We start from the raw sequence: 21,164 nt of genomic DNA, 5'->3' as shown, positions 1-21,164 counted from the left end.
ACAAATATGTAGAAGCAAGCTTTCATCTTCCGTTTGCATAGCATTCTCCAGTTCTTAGAATTATTCCATGGCATGCCCTTTTCTGTATTGCGTAAAAACACAGTGTAGTATATGTGAGTATACCATGCGCCCTAAAAGTCTAAGTGAATTCAGTGCTTTAAGAAGTTAACTAAAGAAAATCCCAGTCAGTGATACAAGATGTCATCCTGCCCTTGTCTGCAGTCAGTCAATCAGTAAAGTTATGCCAGATGAGTAAGTTCTGGAGACCTGCTGTATGACATTTTGCCTATTGTTAATGATACTGTAGTATATACTTAAAAGTTTGCTAAGAGGGTAAATCTGATGTTAAATGTTTTTACCACTGGAAAAATAAAAAGAAAGTCCCAGTCTTAGGACTATTGGCTTATTAGGACTTGAAAGTTTCAAAGATGACTTGATTAATGTTTCTAATTATGAAAACAGCCCAATCATCAGTGTGCTCTTGAGAATTAGTCTTACTTTCATTTTCAGTGATTGATTCTTCCTGTGTGTGTTCTCAGACAGTTCAGCGGCCTGTGGGGATTTACCTGCTACTAACTCCATCTACTTAGATTATTTGATGCTTGCTTGCTTGCTTTTAGATAGTCTTCTGAATGGAGATATTTTATAGGTATTTTTTAGTTAATATGCTTTTACTTAAATAACAATGTAACTTTTACATATGTAAGTATGTAAGAGAACACAGAGACAGTACTTGTGTTCTTCTTTAGACTGGATGAGTGTAGACAATAAAAAATACCTACATGTTCCCTTTTTTCTGCATACCACTAACACTGGGTTTCGGTAAGGGCTGAAATTTCTTTCCTTTTTCCTCTTTTTTTTTTTTTTTTTGAGACAGGGTCTCACTCTGTTGCTCCCGCTGGAGTGCAGTGGCATGATCACGGCTCACTGAAATCTCTGCCTCCTGGGTTCAAGCAGTTCTCCTACCTCAGCCTCCCAAGTAGCTGGGATTACAGGCACATACCACCATGTCCAGCTAATTTTTGTATTTTTAGTAGAGACGGGGCTTCCCCATGTTAGCCAGGCTGGTCTCAAACTCTGTGGCTGAAATTTCTAAAGGGAAAACAGTGGCCATCAGCAGCATACAATGCACATTAGGGTCACCGGGGAGGATTTTAAAACACTGATGCCAGGGGCATCAGGCTCAGAAATTCTAATTTACTTGATCTGGAGATGAGACCTCCTCTGATGGCATTTTATAAAAGATCCCAGGTATTTATAATACACAGGTGTGGTTGATAGTCACTGGCATAGAGTAATGTTCTTGATCTGGGATCCATTGGCTTCTAAGGGGTTTTTGTGCTCTGACATTGTTATACTGACTTTAATGTTTGTATGCACATTAAATTTTCTGGTGATACAATCCAAAGAATTTATGAGATGGGAAAAGAGGATGTGGTCACAGAGTTAAAAAGCATTCATGCAGAAAGAGAGAAACAGAAATCATAGAGCTCTTCTACACTACACAGCTTTGGGATTTGAGGAGGAAGAGGAGCAATCAGTGAAGGCATAAAAAGCGCTAGCAAAGGCAGAAAGAAGCAGTGGTGTGCTGGAGCTGGCACCAGCTTGTGAGAGCCCAGTTGTGTTTATCATCCCCATTTCCTTGTTCTGTGATGTCATGTTGGTAGCATCACAGAAATGGCAAATGCTACATATCATTTGACTCCCTCCCCCAGGACACACTGTAAATACTTACATTAGGAAGGCCAGGTGGGGAGAAGTTGAAAGGATGCTCAATAGTGCTCAGTGCTGCCAGGCTCAGCTGTAAAGAGCCTGAGAGCTTCTGGACTTGCAGTCTGCCCCTTCTGATTGGATTTGGTTCCAGACTGGCTGCAATTGCCTGATCTCATTGGTTTAATAAGTGTTTATGTGCCTGCCTCATACCCCAATATCCATGAATGCATCTGGTGAGTGCTGAATACAGGAAGGAAAACATTAGAAGAAATAACTGAGAGCAGATTGAAAAGGATCTTGAATTACCCAGAGAGGTGAAGTGATTTGTCACACTAGTAGCCAATAGCTGAGGTAGAACTGGATCCTAACTATACTGCCCACACTAGGCTTCCTGAATTCTATTTTATGAAATAGGACCTTCTATAAATCATAGGATGGATGCGAGTAATCTCTTGGAATATCATGATCAGATTCGTGCTTTCAAAAACTCACCAACTTTGAGTAATAGGATGGGTTTGATGGGGAAAAGACTGTTAGGGAGCAGGGAGGTTGGATGGGAGGTTGCTGCAGGCCAAGTGAGAGAAGTCCTTGGGGAAAAGGTCAGCTTTTGCTGACCATAGAATAAGAATTTTGTAAGACATAGAGGAAAAGGGGCTGCCAGAGTGGGAGAAGTGAAATGAGCTTGGGGAGAGTTTTGAAGTGAACTGGGGAAAGGCAAGGGATGGTGGGGTGATTTTGCTCCAATGACATGAGCTACATGGATGATGTAGCTCCCTTCCTCGGGCTGGTTTTGTAGAGTTGACTCTCAGACATCCCAGTCTGCCCCTGACAAAACATGAGACCTTCTGAATGCATTCTATGGCTGCTGCATGTTCCTCTACCTGATGATAGTCACTGCTGCCCATGACTAGTAAGATTTAATTCACCCTTGGGAAAGACCACATCTACCTTCTTACTCAGGACAAGTAAATAATTTGGATGCTGGACCACTTGTCATGGTAATTCATATTCAGACCATTGCTGTTATCACTAGCTGGCCACCTATTGCAGAGAGGTAGCAGCAGTCCGGGGAGGAAGAATTCAGATTTTGAGAAATAATTTAGGGGAAGTTAAACTGTTTTTTTGAAATGTAAGTACTGTTTAAATGTTTTAGTATAGTTATAAGGATATATACATAGTAAAGAAAAATTAAAAGCACTAAAAAAAGGGAATGTTGTATTTAATAAGAGATTTACTTGAGTTACTTCCTCATTTAACAGAAAAATCCAGCATGTACTAATTTGTTTACAGGTGCTTTTCAGTGGGAAGAATTGGAAGAAGATATCAGGAAGAAGTTGAAAGATTCTGGGGATGTTTCAAATGTAATCGAGAAAGTTAAATGCATTTTAAAAACACCAGGAAAGGTAAATTAATTTGTTGTAAGTTAGTTAACTTTGACTCTCTGAATTATAACTCACATACTATGATGAATATAAAATTGAGTCCTTAGAAGAGTCAAATACTATATAAATGTAAATATTTCCCTTAAGTATATTTTGCCATTTAAATATTGAAAACATAAGCTTGGGTTATTTGTATCTTAGATTGAGTGTGTATGTGTGTGACAGGGTCTCACTGTGTTGCCCCGGTGGGAGGGCGGTGAAATGATCTTGGCTCACTGCAGCCTCCACCTCCTGGGCTCAAGTGACATCTCCCACCTCAGACCCCCCAGGGGCTGGGACTACAGATAGGCATCACCACACCTAGCTAATTTTTATATTTTTTGTAGAGATGTGGTTTTCCCATGTTGCCCAGGCTGGTCTCCAACTCCTGGGCTCAAGCGATCTGCCCACCATAGCCTCCCAAGGTGCTGGGAGTACAGGCATGAGCCACCACACTCGGCCCTATCTTAGACTTTATGTAAGAATTAAAATATGTGTGAGTCATGTCTTTAAAATGCTCGTTTGCGAATTCTGCCTTCTGAAACATTCCCCTGGAGCTCTGGGAATACACCATCTATATCAAGAATAAAAGGCTGTTTAATTTGTCCAGCTACGGTTAAGGTTATTAGAGAGGCTGCCTTCTCACTCCTCACAGTTTAAGTTTCAAATAGTTTCTGAGAGGAAGGCGGTTCTGTATGTCCCTTTTTCAAGTGTTCTGAGAAATCTATTCAATGAGGTGGACAGTTAAGGATTATCTCATCAATTATAGGTTCAAAATTATAAATTAGATTCAAGTTTACAAAAACAGACTTTGTATATTGCCATAGACTGGTGCACATTAAAACTCTAGTGACTTGATATTGTATAGTCTGTAAGGGCTTTAAAAAACATTTCAAAACTTTAGCACATTACACAGTTTAGCCAGTGTATTCTTTTTTCTGATTTTGTGATAAACAAATTGACTGCAGTATATAAATAAGGTAAGTTATATGCAGTGCTTAGCGGAATAAAGATATATATTCACTATAAGAAAAATGATTATTCTTTTAATTTTTTAATACAGATGACTTTTCTGTTTTCTAAAACCTGTTAACATTTTAAAGTTAATGTTTTACAAATATAAAACTGTACTAGCTTAGAGTGAAGATTCTTGATTGTTCTTTAGTTGAGAAATAGTCTTTTTTACAAACAAGTAACGTGGAATTAAGGAGTAAGTTTTTTTTGTTGTTTTTTTTTTTAGTAACACATTGAAGCAGGTATACAGAAGCTGTCCAGTTTTACAAGTATATGGCAGGATGGTAGCTCTTGCAGTCTAATTGAACTAAATAATCCGTTGTAAAAATGTGCACATATGCCTCTATTCTCATTTTCAAAACAGTTCATCTAGTTGTCTTGATTAACTTGTTTATGCACCAGTAAAAATGTACATCACATACATTTGTGTTCTCCCAAACTTCTGCCCTCCCATTTTTTTCAAATTCAAAACAGAATTGAGGAGGGAATCTGTTTATAGATTCTCTCCCTCTCTCTCCTGTTCTCTCTCTTATACATTCATGTGTAATATACATCTATAAAATATTCACAGTATGCAAATTCATAACCTTTATATGGCTGACAAGTACAGAAATGTTGACTTTTCTTCTAACCCTGAACCTTTTCTTGAGTCTGATTCGGAACACATTCCTTTGAATACAGAGAATAAAATGAATTCTTGTTGGGGAAAGGGAAGGCTGGGTGATACGATTCCATGGTATTGCACTGAATTCCCTCTGCATAGGGGGAAAGAAGAGTTCTTTCACCCCTTCTTTCTGTGCTTTCCCAGGGTAAGGGGCTGTCTCATTTACTCAGTACCACACGGGGATGTAACCCCGAATTGGGACTCGGGGAAATGGTAGATTACAATTGTGAATTTGCCACAAATCATCTCTGTGGCTTTGAGTGCATCAGGGCTTCCTATAAAATGAGGAATAAATTGGATGGTTTTTGAAGACTCTGTGAGCTGTCCACTTTGGTGACACTTTTTGTTTGTTTGTTGTTTTTTTGAGACGGAGTCTCGCTCAGTCACCCGGGCTGGAGTGTCATGGCGCGATCTTGGCTCACTGCAAGCTCTGCCTCCCAGGTTCACGCCATTCTCCTACCTCAGCCTCTTGAGTAGCTGGGAATACAGGCGCCTGCCACCACCACGCCTGGCTAATTTTTTTGTATTTTTAGTAGAGACGGGGTTTCACTGTGTTAGCCAGGATGGTCTCGATCTCCTGACCTCATGATCCGCCCGCCTCGGCTTCCCAAAGTGCTGAGATTACAGGCAAGAGCCACCGCACCCAGCCGGTGATGCTTTTTGACTGTTACTCTCCTTTACGCGTGGCAGGCACTTGACTCCCATCCCCGAATTCCTTGATGGTATGTTGTGTATAGGATCTTAGAGTGACTGTATAGGACCAGGATTTGTATGATCCTGTTTTGCCTATGGATGCCATTCTGGAATGTTTTCTGCTGTCTTAGGAGGAAGAATATTATCATTTCCCCGCCCCCCACCACCAAATATTTTTAACTTCCCACCATAGTAGATTAATTTAGAGTGAGAAGTAGATGTCATTTATTCTTATTACTGCTAATGTTGTGTGTTTATTTCTTAGGGATAAAGCTTTCAGAGTTCCCTAGCTAGCCGAGCAGAGGATTAGCATTCTGACCAGGGCTGGGGCTCTGAGATTCAGCAGGGGGAATGGGTGGAGACATCAGAATTTAAAATGAATAAAATATGATATTTCAATACAAATCCCAACTAAATCATTCCAAATTAGGGAACAACATAGACTTTAAGCAAGATTGCGGTCCTAATGAATCCTAGTATTTAAAATGACTTACTATTTCATCATCATTTGGGTAACATTACCTGAAAATATTCAGGCTTGTTTTGTTTACCCACTGTAAATAGAGTAAAATTAAAAGAAAAAGAGAGAGAGAGAAAGGAAGAAAGGAAAAGAAAAGAAATGGGTGGAGGGTATGGAAAGGGAGGCTGGCCCTTGACTACCAGGAGGGTTGGCACAAAGGGAATGCCTGAAGACCACAGAAAGGATAAAGCACTGAAGCCTGAATTAGACAGAGGGGCTGCTCCCAGAGCCACCAGCTCCAGCCAGGCGCGTCAGGACAGACGAGTTACCAAGGGAGAGGGTCTCAGGAATGCCAGATCAGAAACCCAGGAAGGTCTTTGTAGGTTCTAGTGGGCTCTGCTGTGAGTAGGAAGGACAATTAGGATTATATGATTGGACATGAAGATGGAGGTGAACCAGCTGGGCCTGGTGGCTCACACCTGTAATCCTAGCATTTTGGGAGACCGAGGCAGGCACATTGCCTGAGGTTAGGAGTTTGAGACCAGCCTGGGAAACATGGAAAAACCCTGTCTCTACAAAAAATTAGCTGGGCATGGTGATGCACACTTGTAGTCCCAGCTTCTCGGGAGGCTGAGGCATGAGAAGCACTTGAGCCTGGGAGGTGGAGGTTGCAATGAGCCAAGATCGCGCCATTGCACTCTAGCCTGGGCCACAGAGCAAGACTCCATCTCAAAAAAGATGGAGATGAACCAACTCATCGGTTATTTTTTAAATGTTCACTGCCTTAAGAGAAAGTGTTAAGCTAGTAAGCAGAAGGATATGGTGTGATAAGGGAAAGATGTATTTTTCTTTTTTTTTTTTTTCCCGGAGACAGAGTCTCACTCTTTCACCCAGGCTGGAGTGCAGTGGCGTAATCCTAGCTCACTACAGCCTCCACCTCCCGGGTTCAAGTGATTCTACTGCCTCAGCCTCCCGAGTAGCTGTTATTACAGGCACGCACCACCATGTACAGCTAATTTTTGTATTTTCAGTAGAAATGGGGTTTCGCTATGTTGGCCAGGCTCGTCTCAAACTCCAGACCTCAGGTGTCCACCTTGGCCTCCAAAGTGCTGAGCCACTGCGCCCGGCCAAAAAATGTATTTTTCTTAATTACAAATCAAGTACTATCTTAATGAACAAATTAGGTTGTACTTGTAAACATATTTTAGTAGTAGGCATTTGTGTGGGTTGGACTACTGTTGTCTGTTTCCCGACAAAGACTCATGGAGGTTTTAGGACCTTGCAGCTTCTCAGCCATGGAGCTGAATTTTCTCTTAGGCAGTTCGTTTACTGCTGTGAATGCTGAAGAGAGCAGTGTTGTTCACTGATAGGCAGCCCATACCGTTCTTGAAGGCAAGTTCCTTTGAAACCTATGATCAGAGATGCCATAGAGTATGGAATCATATTTCTTTTGAGATTTAGCATAATTTTCCAAATTCTTAGCCTAGCCTGTATGTTATCAAAGCATATTAAACACCTTCCCCCTGTATTTTGTTTTCCCTGGTAGATTAATTGCCTAAGGAATTGCAAAACCTATCAAGCCAGAAAACCTCTGTGGTTTTATAACACTTCACTCAAGTTTTTCCTTAATAAGCCGATGCTTGCCGATGTTGTCTTCGAAATTCAAGGTATGGATGAACTTTTACAAAGTTTATGATTCATTTTTATTTCTTGTTTCTTTCCTTGCTGTCTACTTCAGATTGGAATGTTTGTTGTGAAGGAATGATTATTCCCTATTATTCCCTATTGAGGGATGTAGATTAATGCTACCTTAAAGTCAACAAAATCTTCCGGGTAAATAGGAAGTATTTTATTAAAATGAGAAGAGAAATTTATATTTCCCTTAGTATTTTTTTCCTTTGCCATATGCTTCATCAACTTTTAGGGCCTAGCAAGGGATGGGATGATCTGTAATATTTTATTATATATTTTTGTGTGTATTTCTTTAAGATCCTAGTGTTTGCTGCATCTGGAGCTAACCCCTTTAAAATTATATTATATCTAGCTTATTTTATCCAGCTCTCTTACTTTTTATTTGAGAAAAAGGAATTGACCATTATTTTTTTCAGCTGTCTTGTTTCTTTTGAGAAAAAGGATTGAGGGTTATGCCTGGCCCACCTCAGGCACCCATAGATATTGCTACATTTATTCCTCACAGCACTTTGAGAATTTTACCACCAGAGCAACTGAGAGCTGCTGCTTATCTCTCTAAGAAAGTAAGACTACCTAATTTTAATGAAGATGGGCTGTTTGAGTGCCCATTATTGATTACTCGCTTGGATAATTTTGTCACTTTAGTAGATTAAGATCTAAAGAATGTGGTGGGAGCTGCCAGCACACAAGGTGCCAACGGGCAGGGGAGAGGCAGAGGGAGGGGACGTGGGCTTATCGCCATGTGCGTCTTGCCTTCTGTCCCTCACTGGCCGCTGACCTGTCTGACTGCACCAGCTCTGCTGCTGCCCCACAGAAATACTTGGATTACCCAGTCTTTCCGCATATGAGACCGGTGTCAGAATACTGGGCTCCTCATCTCATTTGGGCTTATGCCAAAGATGTAAAATTTGGTGCAAGTGCCTGAGCCTTAATGCTTCAAAGTGTCAACCTTTTAGTCAAAGCCATAGCTGCTACAGTGGGGCCGAAGGGAAGAACTGTGATTATTGAATGAAGCTAGGGAAGTCCCAGAGTAACAAAAGATGGTGTGACTGTTGCAAAGTCAATTGGCTTAAAGGATAAATATAAAAATATTGGAGCTAAGCTTGTTGCCAGTAACACTAAGATGTTGCCAATAGCACAAATGAAGAGGCTGGAGGTGGCACCACCACTGCTACTGTACTCGCACACCCTGTGGTCAAGAAAGGTTTTGAGAAGATTAGCAGAGGTGCTAATCCAGTGAAAATCCGAAAAGGTATGATGTTAGCTATTGATGCTCTAATTGCTGAACTTAAGAAGCAGCCTAACTCCAGCCTGGGCGACAGAGCGAGACTCCATCTCAAAAAAATAAAAAGCAGTCTAAACCTGTGGCAACCCTTGAAGAAATTATTCAGGTTGCTACAATTTCTGCAAATAGAGACAAAAAAAGTCAGCAACATTATTTCTGAAGCAATGAAAGGGGTTGGAAGAAAGGCTGTCATTAGAGTAAAGGATGGAAAAACACTGAATGGTGCATTAGAATCACCATATCTAATTTTTGCATACCTATTAATACATCGAAATTTTTGCATACTTTATTAATACATTGAATAATTAGGCTAAATTTTCACATAACTTATTAATACATCGAAAGGTCAGAAACGTGAATTCAAGGATGCCTATGTTCCGTTGAGTGAAACAGAAATGTCTAGTACCCAGTCTGTTGTACCTACTCTTGAAATTGCCAGTGCTCACTATAAGCCTTTGGTTGTCATTGCTGAAGATGTTGATGGAGAAGCTCTATAAACTTTCCTTTTGAATAGGCTGAAAGTTGATCTTCAGGTTATAGCAGTGAAAGCTCCAGGTTTATTGACAATAGAAAGAACCAGCTTAAAGATACGGCTCTTGCTGCTGGTGGTGCAGTGTTTGCAGAAGAGGGGTTGGCCTCATAACACAGGAAAAGTTGGAGAGGTCATTGTGACCAAAGGTGATGCTGTGCTCTTTAAAGGAAATGGTGACAAGTCTTGAATTGAAAATTATATTCAAGAAATCATTGAGCAGTTAGATATCACAGCTAGTGAATATGAAAAGGGAAAACTGAATGAATGGCAAAACTTTAAAATGGAGTAGCTGTGCTGAAGGTTGGTGTGGCAAGTGATGTCAAAATGAATGAAAAGAAAGAGTTACAGATGCCCTTAATGCTATAAGAGCTGCTATTGAAGAAAACATCATTCTGGGATGGGGTTGTGCCTTGCTTCAGTGCATTCCAGCCTTGGACTCATTAACTCCAACTAATAAAAATAAAAAATTGGTATAGAAATTATTAAAAGAATACTCAACATTCTGGCAGTGACCACTGCTAAGAATGCAGGTGCTGAAGGATCTTTGGTAGCTGAGGCAATTGTGCAGCGTTCCTCAGAAGCTGGTTATGGAGCTATGGTTGGGGATTTTGTGAATATGGTGGAAAAGAAATCATTGACCCAATGAAGGATGCGAGAACTGCTTTATTAGATGCTGCTTGGGTGCCTTCTCCATTAATTACAGCAGAAGTTGTAGTCACAGAAATTCCTAAAGAAGAGAAGGACCCTGGAATGGGTGCTGTAGGTGGATGGGAGGTGGCATTTCTGATTCCTAGAATAGAGCTTGACCTTTATTCATGAACTTGTGATAGGAAGCTCAAGGCAGTATTTCTCACCAGTAACTGAAGAAAAGGCTGGGTGATGTTTTAAAAAAGTCACTGTAACCATCAGTTACTGGTTTATGTTTTAAATCACTGTAACCATCAGTTACTGATTTCAACTGACAATAAATAGCAGTTTACTGCTGTCATTGTCCATGCCTGCAAATAATTATTTTGTACTTTTGGATAAAAACACATTTTACATTCCTGATACTGGGTGAAAGAGCCACGTACCAATGTACTGCTTTCAGCTTAAATCACTGAGACATTTTTACTACTATGCTGTTAAAATCAGGATTTTAGTGCTTGCTAACAACAGATGAGAAGTTAAGAAGCAGCTTTTCTGTGGAGAGTAAGAATAATTGTGTACAAAGTAGAGGAATACCCAATTATGTGACAACCTGTATGTAATACAAATTTGTTTAAAGTTAAAAAAGAATGAATTGTTAGATACCTTCAGTTATGCAAGAAAGACTGAATTCCACCATATTCACAAAATCCCCAACCATAGCTCCATAACCAACTTCTGAGGAACGCTGCACAATTGCCTCAGCTACCAAAGATCCTTCAACACCTGCATTCTTAGCAGTGGTCACTGCCAGAATGTTGACTATTCTTTTAATAATTTCTATACCAGCTTTTTATTTTTATTAGTTGGAGTTAATGAGTCCAAGGCTGGAATGCACTACTGTTTTCCAATGAAACTCTTAAGTAGAACTTTAGGTGGGCAATTACTAAAAGGAAGATATAATCTTATTTAATGGTAGAATTGTGTAGCAGCTAACAATAGTCATTTACTTTTAAAAATATTTCCTCAGAAAGATGCACATTACTTTTAACTTTGGTCATCTGCCACGACAGGGAAATGGAAACTTTCCAATGTACCTTCCGACAAGCCACGGCCAGCCCCGTGTGCAGTGTGAGCCTGGGACCCTGAAAGTAGGGCAGCGAGAGTGACCTTGAGATACAGAAAAACAACTGGGAAGAAAGCTAACAAGAGGATACAGACTTTATATCATGCTTTCGTCATTTTAGACCTAAAACTGGCTCTAAGCCCCTCATGTGATCACACCTTCATTTATTTGTTGCCTAAATAAAGATCCAAACTGTCTATCTAGAGACAGCTTTCATAAATTACTCATTATAGGTAGGGCACTCCTAGTCAGGGATAAAGCTCCTGGTGATTACAGAATTCTGTCACTAGCTTCTAGAAGAATAAACTCTCTGTTGATGAAGACATTTACTAAAAGTATTTGGTATGCTCTATCCATACCAGAGAAACACAGGAATAGATAATTTTGTACAAATCATCTAAGAAGCTTCTCATTTCAACAGAAAAGACTACATCCATTGTTAAGAAGAGAGATGATTAGTAAATTAAAAAGTATTTCCATCTTTCTAAAATTAGCTTTTTAAAAAAGTCTAGTTTATGGAGATTGAATCAGTTTCTGCATTCTGAAAGAAGGAGAATGATGCTGCTGGAGATGGCTGAATATTGTCTTCCAGATGACTTCCTAGGGGGCACTGGGGTCACCCATGATTTAGGGTTGACTGGGAGCAGACTCCGCAAGATGGAGATAAGGTGGGGGCAAACCATTCCGGTGACCATTATAACAACCTAGGGCACTGCTTTTCATAACCGGAAAAAGAATTAGTAATCTGAAGGTTATATGGTGAACATATGAGAGTAGTGTCTAGTGGTGTTTGATCCAGGGCTTGGTGAGTTCTGGTAGATGTCTTCTGTCCTATAACATAGTGTTTGTATTAATCAGACCAAGCATCTCTGATCTTCCTGGATGTTCTAGCTACTGGTTCTATGGCCAGGGCTGACCAATCTCTTAGCATTTGCACAATATTTGATACAAATTAAGTACAGCATACTCGATTAGGTATTTACTTCCTAAGTCCTGAGTATGTGTTAGTCCTTTGCTATATATATTTTTTTTAACGTACGTCCTCTTGATTGGAGTTTCGGATGTTCCCAAACCCCTCAGTCATCCCCTAAGACTCTGGAATTTTGGGTTATTCTCTAAATGACTAATCTCTGTCTTTGTGTGTGTGCTTTAGAAGTTTAACTATGAGAAGGAAGCCATAATTCCTGGTCACAGGAGGAAACTTAAAATTTCCACTAATAAAGGATCTATGTTATTATGTTGCTGTGTCTCCTACAGTCCCTAGAACTGTGACTCGCCTTTAATAAATGGCTATTGATAGTAAGATTAATGGTCCTGAACTTGGGAATCCACCACCGAAGCATAAATGCGCTTGAAGAAGACTTTGCATTGTAATAAACTTGTACAAGGAAAGAGGGTCCATCTCTTTGCCAGGGATGTTCATTTTGCAGCACAGTTTGAGAGCAATCTTTTTCAAGTAAATTGAATATGAATGCCTGTCCCCATCATACATTAATGAATTAGGGATTGTCTCCCATCCCCACCTTTTCTCTTTTGCTGTGTTATAAAATAGTTACCAAATGTGCTTGTAATTTGCATAGAAGGCATTGGCATCAAACATGATGTCAGCGTAACTCAATGAAAAGATTTTCGAAAGGAATATGGAACACGTGAAAATATATGTCATATTAAAAACGAGAGATAAGCAGTGATGTGGTGAACCCTTGCTCCTCCTAATCTTGTGCTTTTCTTCCATGATTCTACCTACTGCAGGCACCTGCTCCCCTTTCACCGTTTATGCAGGGGCTGGGGTCAGGAGGGCTGGCTGGATGATGATGTGCAGCGATTGCTGTGGTGCTCTTTATTGCTTCCCTAACTCTGAAACCAAGTCTTCTTAGGAGTTGGAAGCAGGGAACAGCAGGAATGGTGGAGGCAGGATCTGGCAGCAGCTTCTCTAAAGTCAGCTGTAGGCGAGGCACACCAGCTCCTGAGAACTGGGGTGGGGAGGGGAGCTGTAGACAGCAGCAGCAGTGTCGTTTCCTCAGGATGGGCCCCAGTTCCAGCCTTGGCTTGGTGTCCTGACCAGTGTGTCTATGGGCAAGTCACCTGACATTTCTTGTCTTCAAGTCTTGTTTGTAAAGTGAAGAGGGTGACGAACCATACAGATTCTAAAAGGTTATTTTTAGTTGTGTAACTAATAACCATCCTTCTTTGATTCTCCTTGCACTACTTGCAGGGTAGCAGTGAGAAAACTAAGAAGAAATTTTGAGTTAGAAGTTGAGTGAATTCCTGCTCCTTTCATAGTTGCAATATGTGACCACCAGCCCATTGAATGGAATGGAGTGTGTTTGAATTCTCCTCCCTGTGGTCACTGTGGCAGCAGGCTCAGCTTACTAGGGCCATTTCTCTAATGTACCTTTGGAATTCTTCCAAAATGTATAGGGAGAAGTAGAAAAACCAGAGGCGTTCTGAGTGAGGAAAGAAGCAGATGACTCAGCAAATCACCAATCTCCTTCATTTCCTTGAACAGCAGATAGTTGAATTTCATGAAGAAACTTTAATTTTTTTCTGATTATGAAAGTCTTATATGATTGTTTTAACCAAGTGTGCAGAGAATGATCATACTTATAGACAATGTCTGTTTTGTTCATAAGTGAATTAAAAAGGTCGGGAAAGATATATTCCATATTGTGAACAGTGGTCATGTTTAGAAACTGAAATGGGCATGGTGATTAGAAAAATGTTATAAGTGCTTATTGTAGGACAGTCAGATAATGTATAAAGGTGCAAAAAGTAAAAAATAAAAATCACCCATAATCCTATGCCTCAGTAACAATCCCAGTTTGATTCTGGCAAAATTCCCTCAAGTCAGTTTTCCTCTGCTTAGAAAAAAACGGCTGGGAAAATAGATACTACTGTCTACCCAATTGTGTGTCTTTTATTTTTGAACTTATGTCTTAAGCATTTTACGCTGGATTAAAATTGCTTGTTAACATGTTTAATATAGGTGTAAATTTTAACTATTTTAACTATAGGTGTAAATTTAGGTATCTCCTTTATTTTCACTATTAGAAATAAGAGCTGCATTGAAGATTTAATGTAAATTTCTCACTCTGAAATTGGGATTATGTCGTTAGAATAGATTCCTTGTCAAAGAATAGGAACATCTGTAAGACATCATAAATGCTATGAAATTGTATATGTCCAGAATACTAATTTACATTCTAGTGTAAATTCTGTACTAATTTACATTCCCATTGGCAGTGTATGAAAGCCTTGTTTTCATACAAACAAATCCTTGTCAGCATGAAGTATGCTTACATCTTAATTTTTCTTGCAAATTTGATACAACTGTGTGTTTTTAATATTCTACTCTAGAATCAAGAAGTTCAGACTGTGCAAATCAAAATCCAAATCTCCTCTGATCCATTGGATCTTTTAGTATTGAGACATTTGTATTACATATATATGATAGCATTGACTCTGGCAGCAACTCTACTAGAGATTATATATGTAAATCTCAAGTCTTGAAACATGGTATTGGTATTCACAACCCTACTTGCCACATGATGGTGGAGCAGAGATTTGCACCTTAACTCAAAGGCGAGCATGAGAGTGCTTAAAACACCTGGTTAGTGCACCTAGAAAAATTAGATTGATTTCAGAATGGCACAGTCATAACTGCTGCTTTATTTAAAGTCAAATTGCATTCTCTCATGTATCCTATTTTACATTCTTGTCATTATCTGAAAATTTATAAAGGTTGAGTACCCTTAATCTAAAACCCTAAAATCCAAAATATCCTAAAATCCAAGATTTTTTGAGTGCTGATGTGTGCTCAAAGAAAATGCTCATTGGAGCATTTTGGATTTTGGATTTTTGGATTAGAGATGCTAAACTATTAAGGAGATTAGAAATGCTAAACTATTAAGAATGTGTATATATATATATATGTACTATTAAACATTCTTAATATATATATACACACACATATATATATATATCTACATATATATATATATATTTATCAAATTTTCCAAAATCTAAAATAAAATGGAAGCATTGAAACATCTCTGGTCCCAAGCATTTCACATAAGGGATACTCAACCTATGCCAGGCATGAAGGTTTGCTTTTTAGATCATGTTAATGCCTCTCAGTGTGACAGCCTTTGGGCTCTATGGTTTTGAATTGTAGTTAAATTATTAACAGACAGCTAAATTTTAATGTCACTCTGAAAAATGAATGTCTAATTTTGGGGGCTATAAATAGGAATAGCAATTGGAAGTGTGAAAGTACTTCTAACTTTAATCCCAGCACTTTGGGAGGCCTAGACGGGCGGATCACGAGGTCAGGAGATCGAGACCATCCTGGCTAACACGGTGAAACCCCGTCTCTATTAAGAAATACAAAAAAAAACTAGCCGGGCGAGGTGGCGGGCGCCTGTAGTCCCAGCTACTCGGGAGGCTGAGGCCGGAGAATGGCGTGAACCTGGGAGGCGGAGCTTGCAGTGAGCTGAGATCCGGCCACTGCACTCCAGCCTGGGTGACAGAGCGAGACTCCGTCTCAAAAAAAAAAAAAAAAAAAGAAAGTACTTCTAACTTTATCAGTGATGTGTAATTCAAATGTTTTACACCAAACCAAAAAAAAAAAATTGGAAAGGAAAATATTTTTATGTTTTAAATTTATTTATGTCGAACTTAAGACAGACCCTGAAAGTAAGGATTGGGTAACCAGTCTCAAATCTTAATTATAAACTTTAAGTTACAGTGCAGTCTTCAGATAAATTTACAGTTTTTTTTTGCTATACACTGTACTTAAAATATTTATGATGCAAAATACACACTTCAAAAGATTCATAGTTGTGAAATAATTCACACTGGAATGTAACTTTGATATCAATACAAATTTATGTGAAGTAATTGGAATAATAATTTAAAAATTAGATGAGTATCCATTTAAATGTAATGTTTTGGCTGGGCATGGTGATTCATGGCTGTAATCCCAGCACTTTTGGAGGCCAAGGTGGGCAGATCACCTGAGGTCGGGAGTTCAAGACCAGCCTGGCCAACGTGGTGAAACCTCATCTCTACTAAAAATACAAAAATCAGCTGGGCAAGGCAGCACATGCCTATAATCCCAGCTACCCGGAAGGCTGAGACACAAGAATCGCTTGAACCCGGGAAGCAGAGGAAGCTGTGAGCTAAGGTCACACCACTGTACTCTAGCCAGAAGACAGTGAGACTCTGTCTCAAAAAGTAAAATTTTTTAAAAATGTAATTTATTTTATAATTATATTTTGTAATTATTTCACACAATAATAATCTGAAGTCACACGTATTAAGTTTTTGGCTTCTTTACTCCAGTTTTGAGCATGAATATTAATCTCATGAGAGGTTTAAGGAAAACTAAGTAAGAATGGAATCTATGGAACAATTTACACCAGAACTGATATACTGAGGGACCTTGAGGTGGTGGTAGTGCCACGGGTCAGAAAGACCTGGTTAAGATCTTTGCTTGGATGCATACTTACTATGTAGGTTTGACTATGTTACTTTACATTTCTGCCTTTTTTTTTTTGCCTATAAAATAGGGATACTAATTTCTACCTTGTGGCGTGGTCATGGGGGTTGAGATAGTGCATACAAAGGACAAGCAGAGGCTTCACCTGCAGACTCCACTCCCCTTCACCTGCAATGGCAGCTAGTTTAGTACTGGTGGATCGCTGTACTTTTTCCTGCTGAACCCACGTTCCGCAGCCAGTCTTTCTTTTAAAGTTTCCCAGGCCTTCACCAAAAACTGGCTGAAATTAGCCTACGATAGAAAATGGGATACCATCCCTCTAGTAGGTGATCATCAAATATATATATTTTCTTTACCACTCCCAACTTATTGTTTTGGCGTGTGAAAAAAAAAAAAAAACAGTTACTATAGCAGTTCTAAAGTCAGTATTGGTAAATATTTAGAGAGGTACGGATGTCCTTTTGACATGAGTCTGTGTCACATGAAGAGTTTTTTAGAAAATTACATTCCTTCCCCATTTACTCAGCTAGTATATATTCTGAATCTCCCTTGAGCTAGGTAGGTATCCTTTTTTAGCAATGAAACCAAAAACAGTTCTAAAAATTTCACTTTTGAAACCTGGAAAGTAGTATGAAGAAAGTGTGACAAATGTAGTATTTTATTTTAGTAAACAGTGGAAACAAAGATTTTTTATAATCTCTGTAAAGTGACTAGAAAACTTGAGCTTTTCATTTTTATTTCACTCTTGTAGTTCTTTTCCTTAGAAAAAATTCTTAAAATTGTAACATCAAATGAATACTACAAAGAGAAGATAGTTTGGCCTTGACAGGTTAAAGGAGCATGATTATCTTTTAACTAGAAAATGCTGTCTTCCATTTCCTTAAGTAATTTCTGTACCTGTATCCTATTGCCAGTTAGTACGTAAACCGCATTATGTTCCTCCCCTTCAGCATATTTTTATATACAGTGTTGAAAGATCTAACCATACTAAGGTATTGTATTACAGTTTCACGACAGAACAATTTATAACATCAAAACAGTAGTTTAAAGGTGAAAAACTGAAGTTGATGTTTTCTTAACAGGAAGTGTAATCGTTTTCCAAACTAAATTCCTATATTGAAATAGGCTTAAAAATGCTTTAAGGTACAGTTGTCGGCCAGGTGCAGGGGCTCACGCAGGTAATGCCAGCACTTTGAGAGGCTGAAGTGGGCGCATCACTTGAAGCCAGGAGTTCAAGACCAGCCTGGCCACCACAGCAAAACCCTGTCTCTAGTGAAAATACAAAAAAATTTAGCCAGGCATAGTAACGCAGGCCTGTAATCTCAGCTACTCGGGAGGCTGAGGCATGAGAATCATTTGACCAGAGAGGTGGAGGTTGTGGTGAGAGATTGTGCTAGTGTACTCTAGCCTGGACAACAAAGCAAGACTCTGTCTCAAAAAAAAAACAAAGAAAAAAGAAAAGGTACAGTCATTCCTTAATGTCCATGGGGGATTGGTTGCAAGGACCTCCTGCAGACACCCAGATCTGCTATGCTCAAGTTCATGATATTAAATGGCTTAGTATTTACATGTAACCTATGCATATCCTCTTGCATACCTAAAATCGTCTCTAGATTACTTATAATATCTAACACAATGTAAATGTTATATAAGTAGTTGTTATACTGTATTGTTTAGGGAATAATGACAATTTTTTAAAAATTTTGGGTATGTTCAATACAGTTGCAGGGTTTTTTTCTGAATATTTTCCACTCTCGGTTGGTTCAGTCTGTGGATGTGGAACCCATGGATTCGGAGAGCTAACTGTACTGAGTGTTTTGTTGCTGGGTTTTGCAACTCTGTTATAACCCCATTATCAACAGAAAATTTCTGTTAAAATTTCAAGGTTACTTATCAAATTCTACCCCCATCAACTATCTACTTGGTGTTTTTTGGTAGATCTTAAATCCCTGTGCTTACCCCAAGTTATAGATCATCCAGTTTATTGAAGTCATGCTTCTAATCATTAAAAAAATAGTGCCCTGTTTATCTTTAACATTTTAAAACCTTACAACTACAAGTCAAATGGCATTACCTGTTTGTATTCTTTATTAATTGCTACACACAGACATAGCCAGCATGCTATTTTAATTATGGAAACTGGTCCTTCCTGGTGGAGGGACACTGTCACAGTGAGGCAAGGAGGGGTGTGCCTGCCGGGAGGTGAGTGTTGACTGGGTGGGAGGGCTTCACAAGTTACTTCCCTGCTCCTCGGGTAGTTGTAGCTGTGCAAATCGCAGTGCCAAGCAGTAGACGCAAAGCTGGCAGTGCCAGGTGTTGCTTGTAGATCCTGAGTGATTATTGGCTTTGGAAAAAGCCACTGGGCTTAGATGTAACTCTTTTTCTTCTTTCCTGAGTCAGGAAATGGTTTGCTTGGATTTAAAAGGGATGAAGAACCCAATAATTGTAAATGCTTTAGAGAAGACTATATAACCCTGATAAGTACTAGATTTTAGAGGTATGTAGGTAAACTCTTGGGCAGGGCTGAGTCGTTTGGTTTGGTTGGAGAGTTACTTTCTGGAATGCGACAGCTTTGTCACCCACACTGGCTGTGGTGTCTTCCACGAAAGTAAAAACTGCTCCAAAGCAGAGGTAGCTTTGTCTTTCTCCTCTTTGTATCTTCAATTCCAAATGCAGTGATTGGCACATGCTGATGCTCAGTAATAATCTGTTGAAGTGATCCAGGCTGAACTGAAGACTGGCAGTGTGTATTCGTGGTTTCCTAAGGTGGTGTAAGTGGAGAGCCCTGGCCACCTGTGGCCCTATCCAGCGCTGCCTTTGTGTGGTGCAGCAGTAGCTAGAAAGCCTAGCCAGCTTTTCCTAAAGAGTCAGTTCAGTTCAGTGTGTTCAGTGAGCAGTATGGGCTGAGAGGCCCTCAAAATTCAATGTAGCGCTGGCTCTCCCAGCAGCAGGCGTTGTTCATGTGAGACAGAATGGTTGCCTGGGGAAGTAGTGTGCTCGGGAGACTGCAGGGATTAAGGTCACCCTCTTCCAGATTTTCATTAAGTCTGAAATGCTGTCCTTGGCTCCACGAGAGATCCTCTTGCTGTTCCTACTGTGGTGTGTGGACTGCTTATGGTTTACTTCTTACAGTTTCCCATTTCAGATAAGGGGAAGCGTGGCCAAGATGGTTCTGTGAGTCAGGCCCAGAAAGGTAGTAGGGTTGTTTTCTTGGGAAGCACATGGGCACGGGTGGTATTATTAATATTTCAAGCCAATTAGAAAGGATTGATGTTTCATTATAAAAATATGAAGCAAAATATTTCATTTCAGTGTTTCTATTTCTGGAAATACAAACCAAGTGACAAATAGTTGTCTGACTTGCAAATTCTTGGTTTCAAGGTCAACATCTGAACTTTCTTTATTGCTCCCTTTAAAATTAAGAAGTTTCTGGATTAATGGTACTTATCACTCCCAAATTTAGATTCTGCATATCAGCCTAGCTGTCCCTAATGTAGTAGTCTAATTAGAAGGAAAATTGCTGGAATAACCCTGAGGGCTTATCTCACTTATTTCTTGTTTCCCTTTTGAACCTTTCAGGTACGACAGTGCCAGCCCACAGGGCCATCCTGGTGGCCCGTTGTGAAGTGATGGCGGCCATGTTTAATGGTAATTACATGGAAGCAAAGAGTGTCCTGATTCCCGTTTATGGTGTTTCCAAAGAGACTTTCTTGTCATTTTTAGAATACCTGTACACAGACTCCTGCTGCCCAGGTTAGCAATACAAATGTTGGTAGTATCTTATAATTCTTTCTTTCCTTGCCACTCATTTTGTTAAATTGCATTCTGTGAAATCTGTTTTCATTTAAGATTTATTAGTTGACATCATGGAATGTATTAAGCAGTTAGAGGTGGTGCTGGAACAACAACGAATTTTCATTCAGTTCAAGTGGAGGTTCAGTGATTGGGTGCCTTTTATGGATCTCCAATGCCGGCCCAAGTTCACATGTCCCAGCCAGCACCTACAGCATGGGGATCACTGTAGGCACCCGGAAATGAAGGTGTCTTGTGGTACCCATGGCTACTGTAATTCTAGAGATTGGGGCAGATTGTTACTTGAAGCACTGTCTCGTCCACAAGAAGAGGAGGGTTGTGCAACTGCTTTGATGGCTGTGACTTCTGATTGGGTCACTTTTAAGGACTTTCAATATTCTGAGACTTTTTTGGTCTTCTTTTTGGCCCAGAGGATGTGGGATTTGTAAAGGCCTCCTTCTGACTTCTGCTAAAGTCAGAAACTCCTCAAACTGACTTCTCTGAAAACTTTTCTTGAGATGTTTAGAATGCCCAGTGGACTATAGGATTCATTTCCAAATTCACTGACCAAGGACTGTCTTTGACCAGGAACCAAACATCTGTGGCAGCTCTAGGTTGGAACAGATCCAGCAGGGTTCTTCTAGC

At 39.7% G+C, this 21,164-nt stretch overlaps 1 protein-coding gene and 1 pseudogene across 2 annotated transcripts in view; both read left to right on the top strand.

The window, feature by feature from the left end:
- The window catches only part of LOC105491979 (Rho related BTB domain containing 3), a 64,235-nt gene that overhangs the window by 28,944 nt on the left and 14,127 nt on the right, over positions 1–21,164 (top strand). For both annotated transcript variants that reach the window (XM_011758819.3, XM_011758818.3), the window contains exons 7-9: positions 3,004–3,116; positions 7,512–7,632; positions 20,307–20,480. In XM_011758819.3, the coding sequence (XP_011757121.1) occupies positions 3,004–3,116; positions 7,512–7,632; positions 20,307–20,480 (408 nt within the window). The remainder of the gene's footprint in view (positions 1–3,003; positions 3,117–7,511; positions 7,633–20,306; positions 20,481–21,164) is intronic.
- LOC105491978 (60 kDa heat shock protein, mitochondrial pseudogene) lies at positions 8,962–14,735 on the top strand (annotated as a pseudogene).

The sequence above is a fragment of the Macaca nemestrina genome, chromosome 6 (assembly GCF_043159975.1).
Source record: "Macaca nemestrina isolate mMacNem1 chromosome 6, mMacNem.hap1, whole genome shotgun sequence".
NCBI lineage: Eukaryota > Metazoa > Chordata > Mammalia > Primates > Cercopithecidae > Macaca > Macaca nemestrina.
The sequence above is the reverse complement of the archived record's forward strand: the minus strand, read 5'-3'. Positions and strand labels throughout refer to the sequence as shown.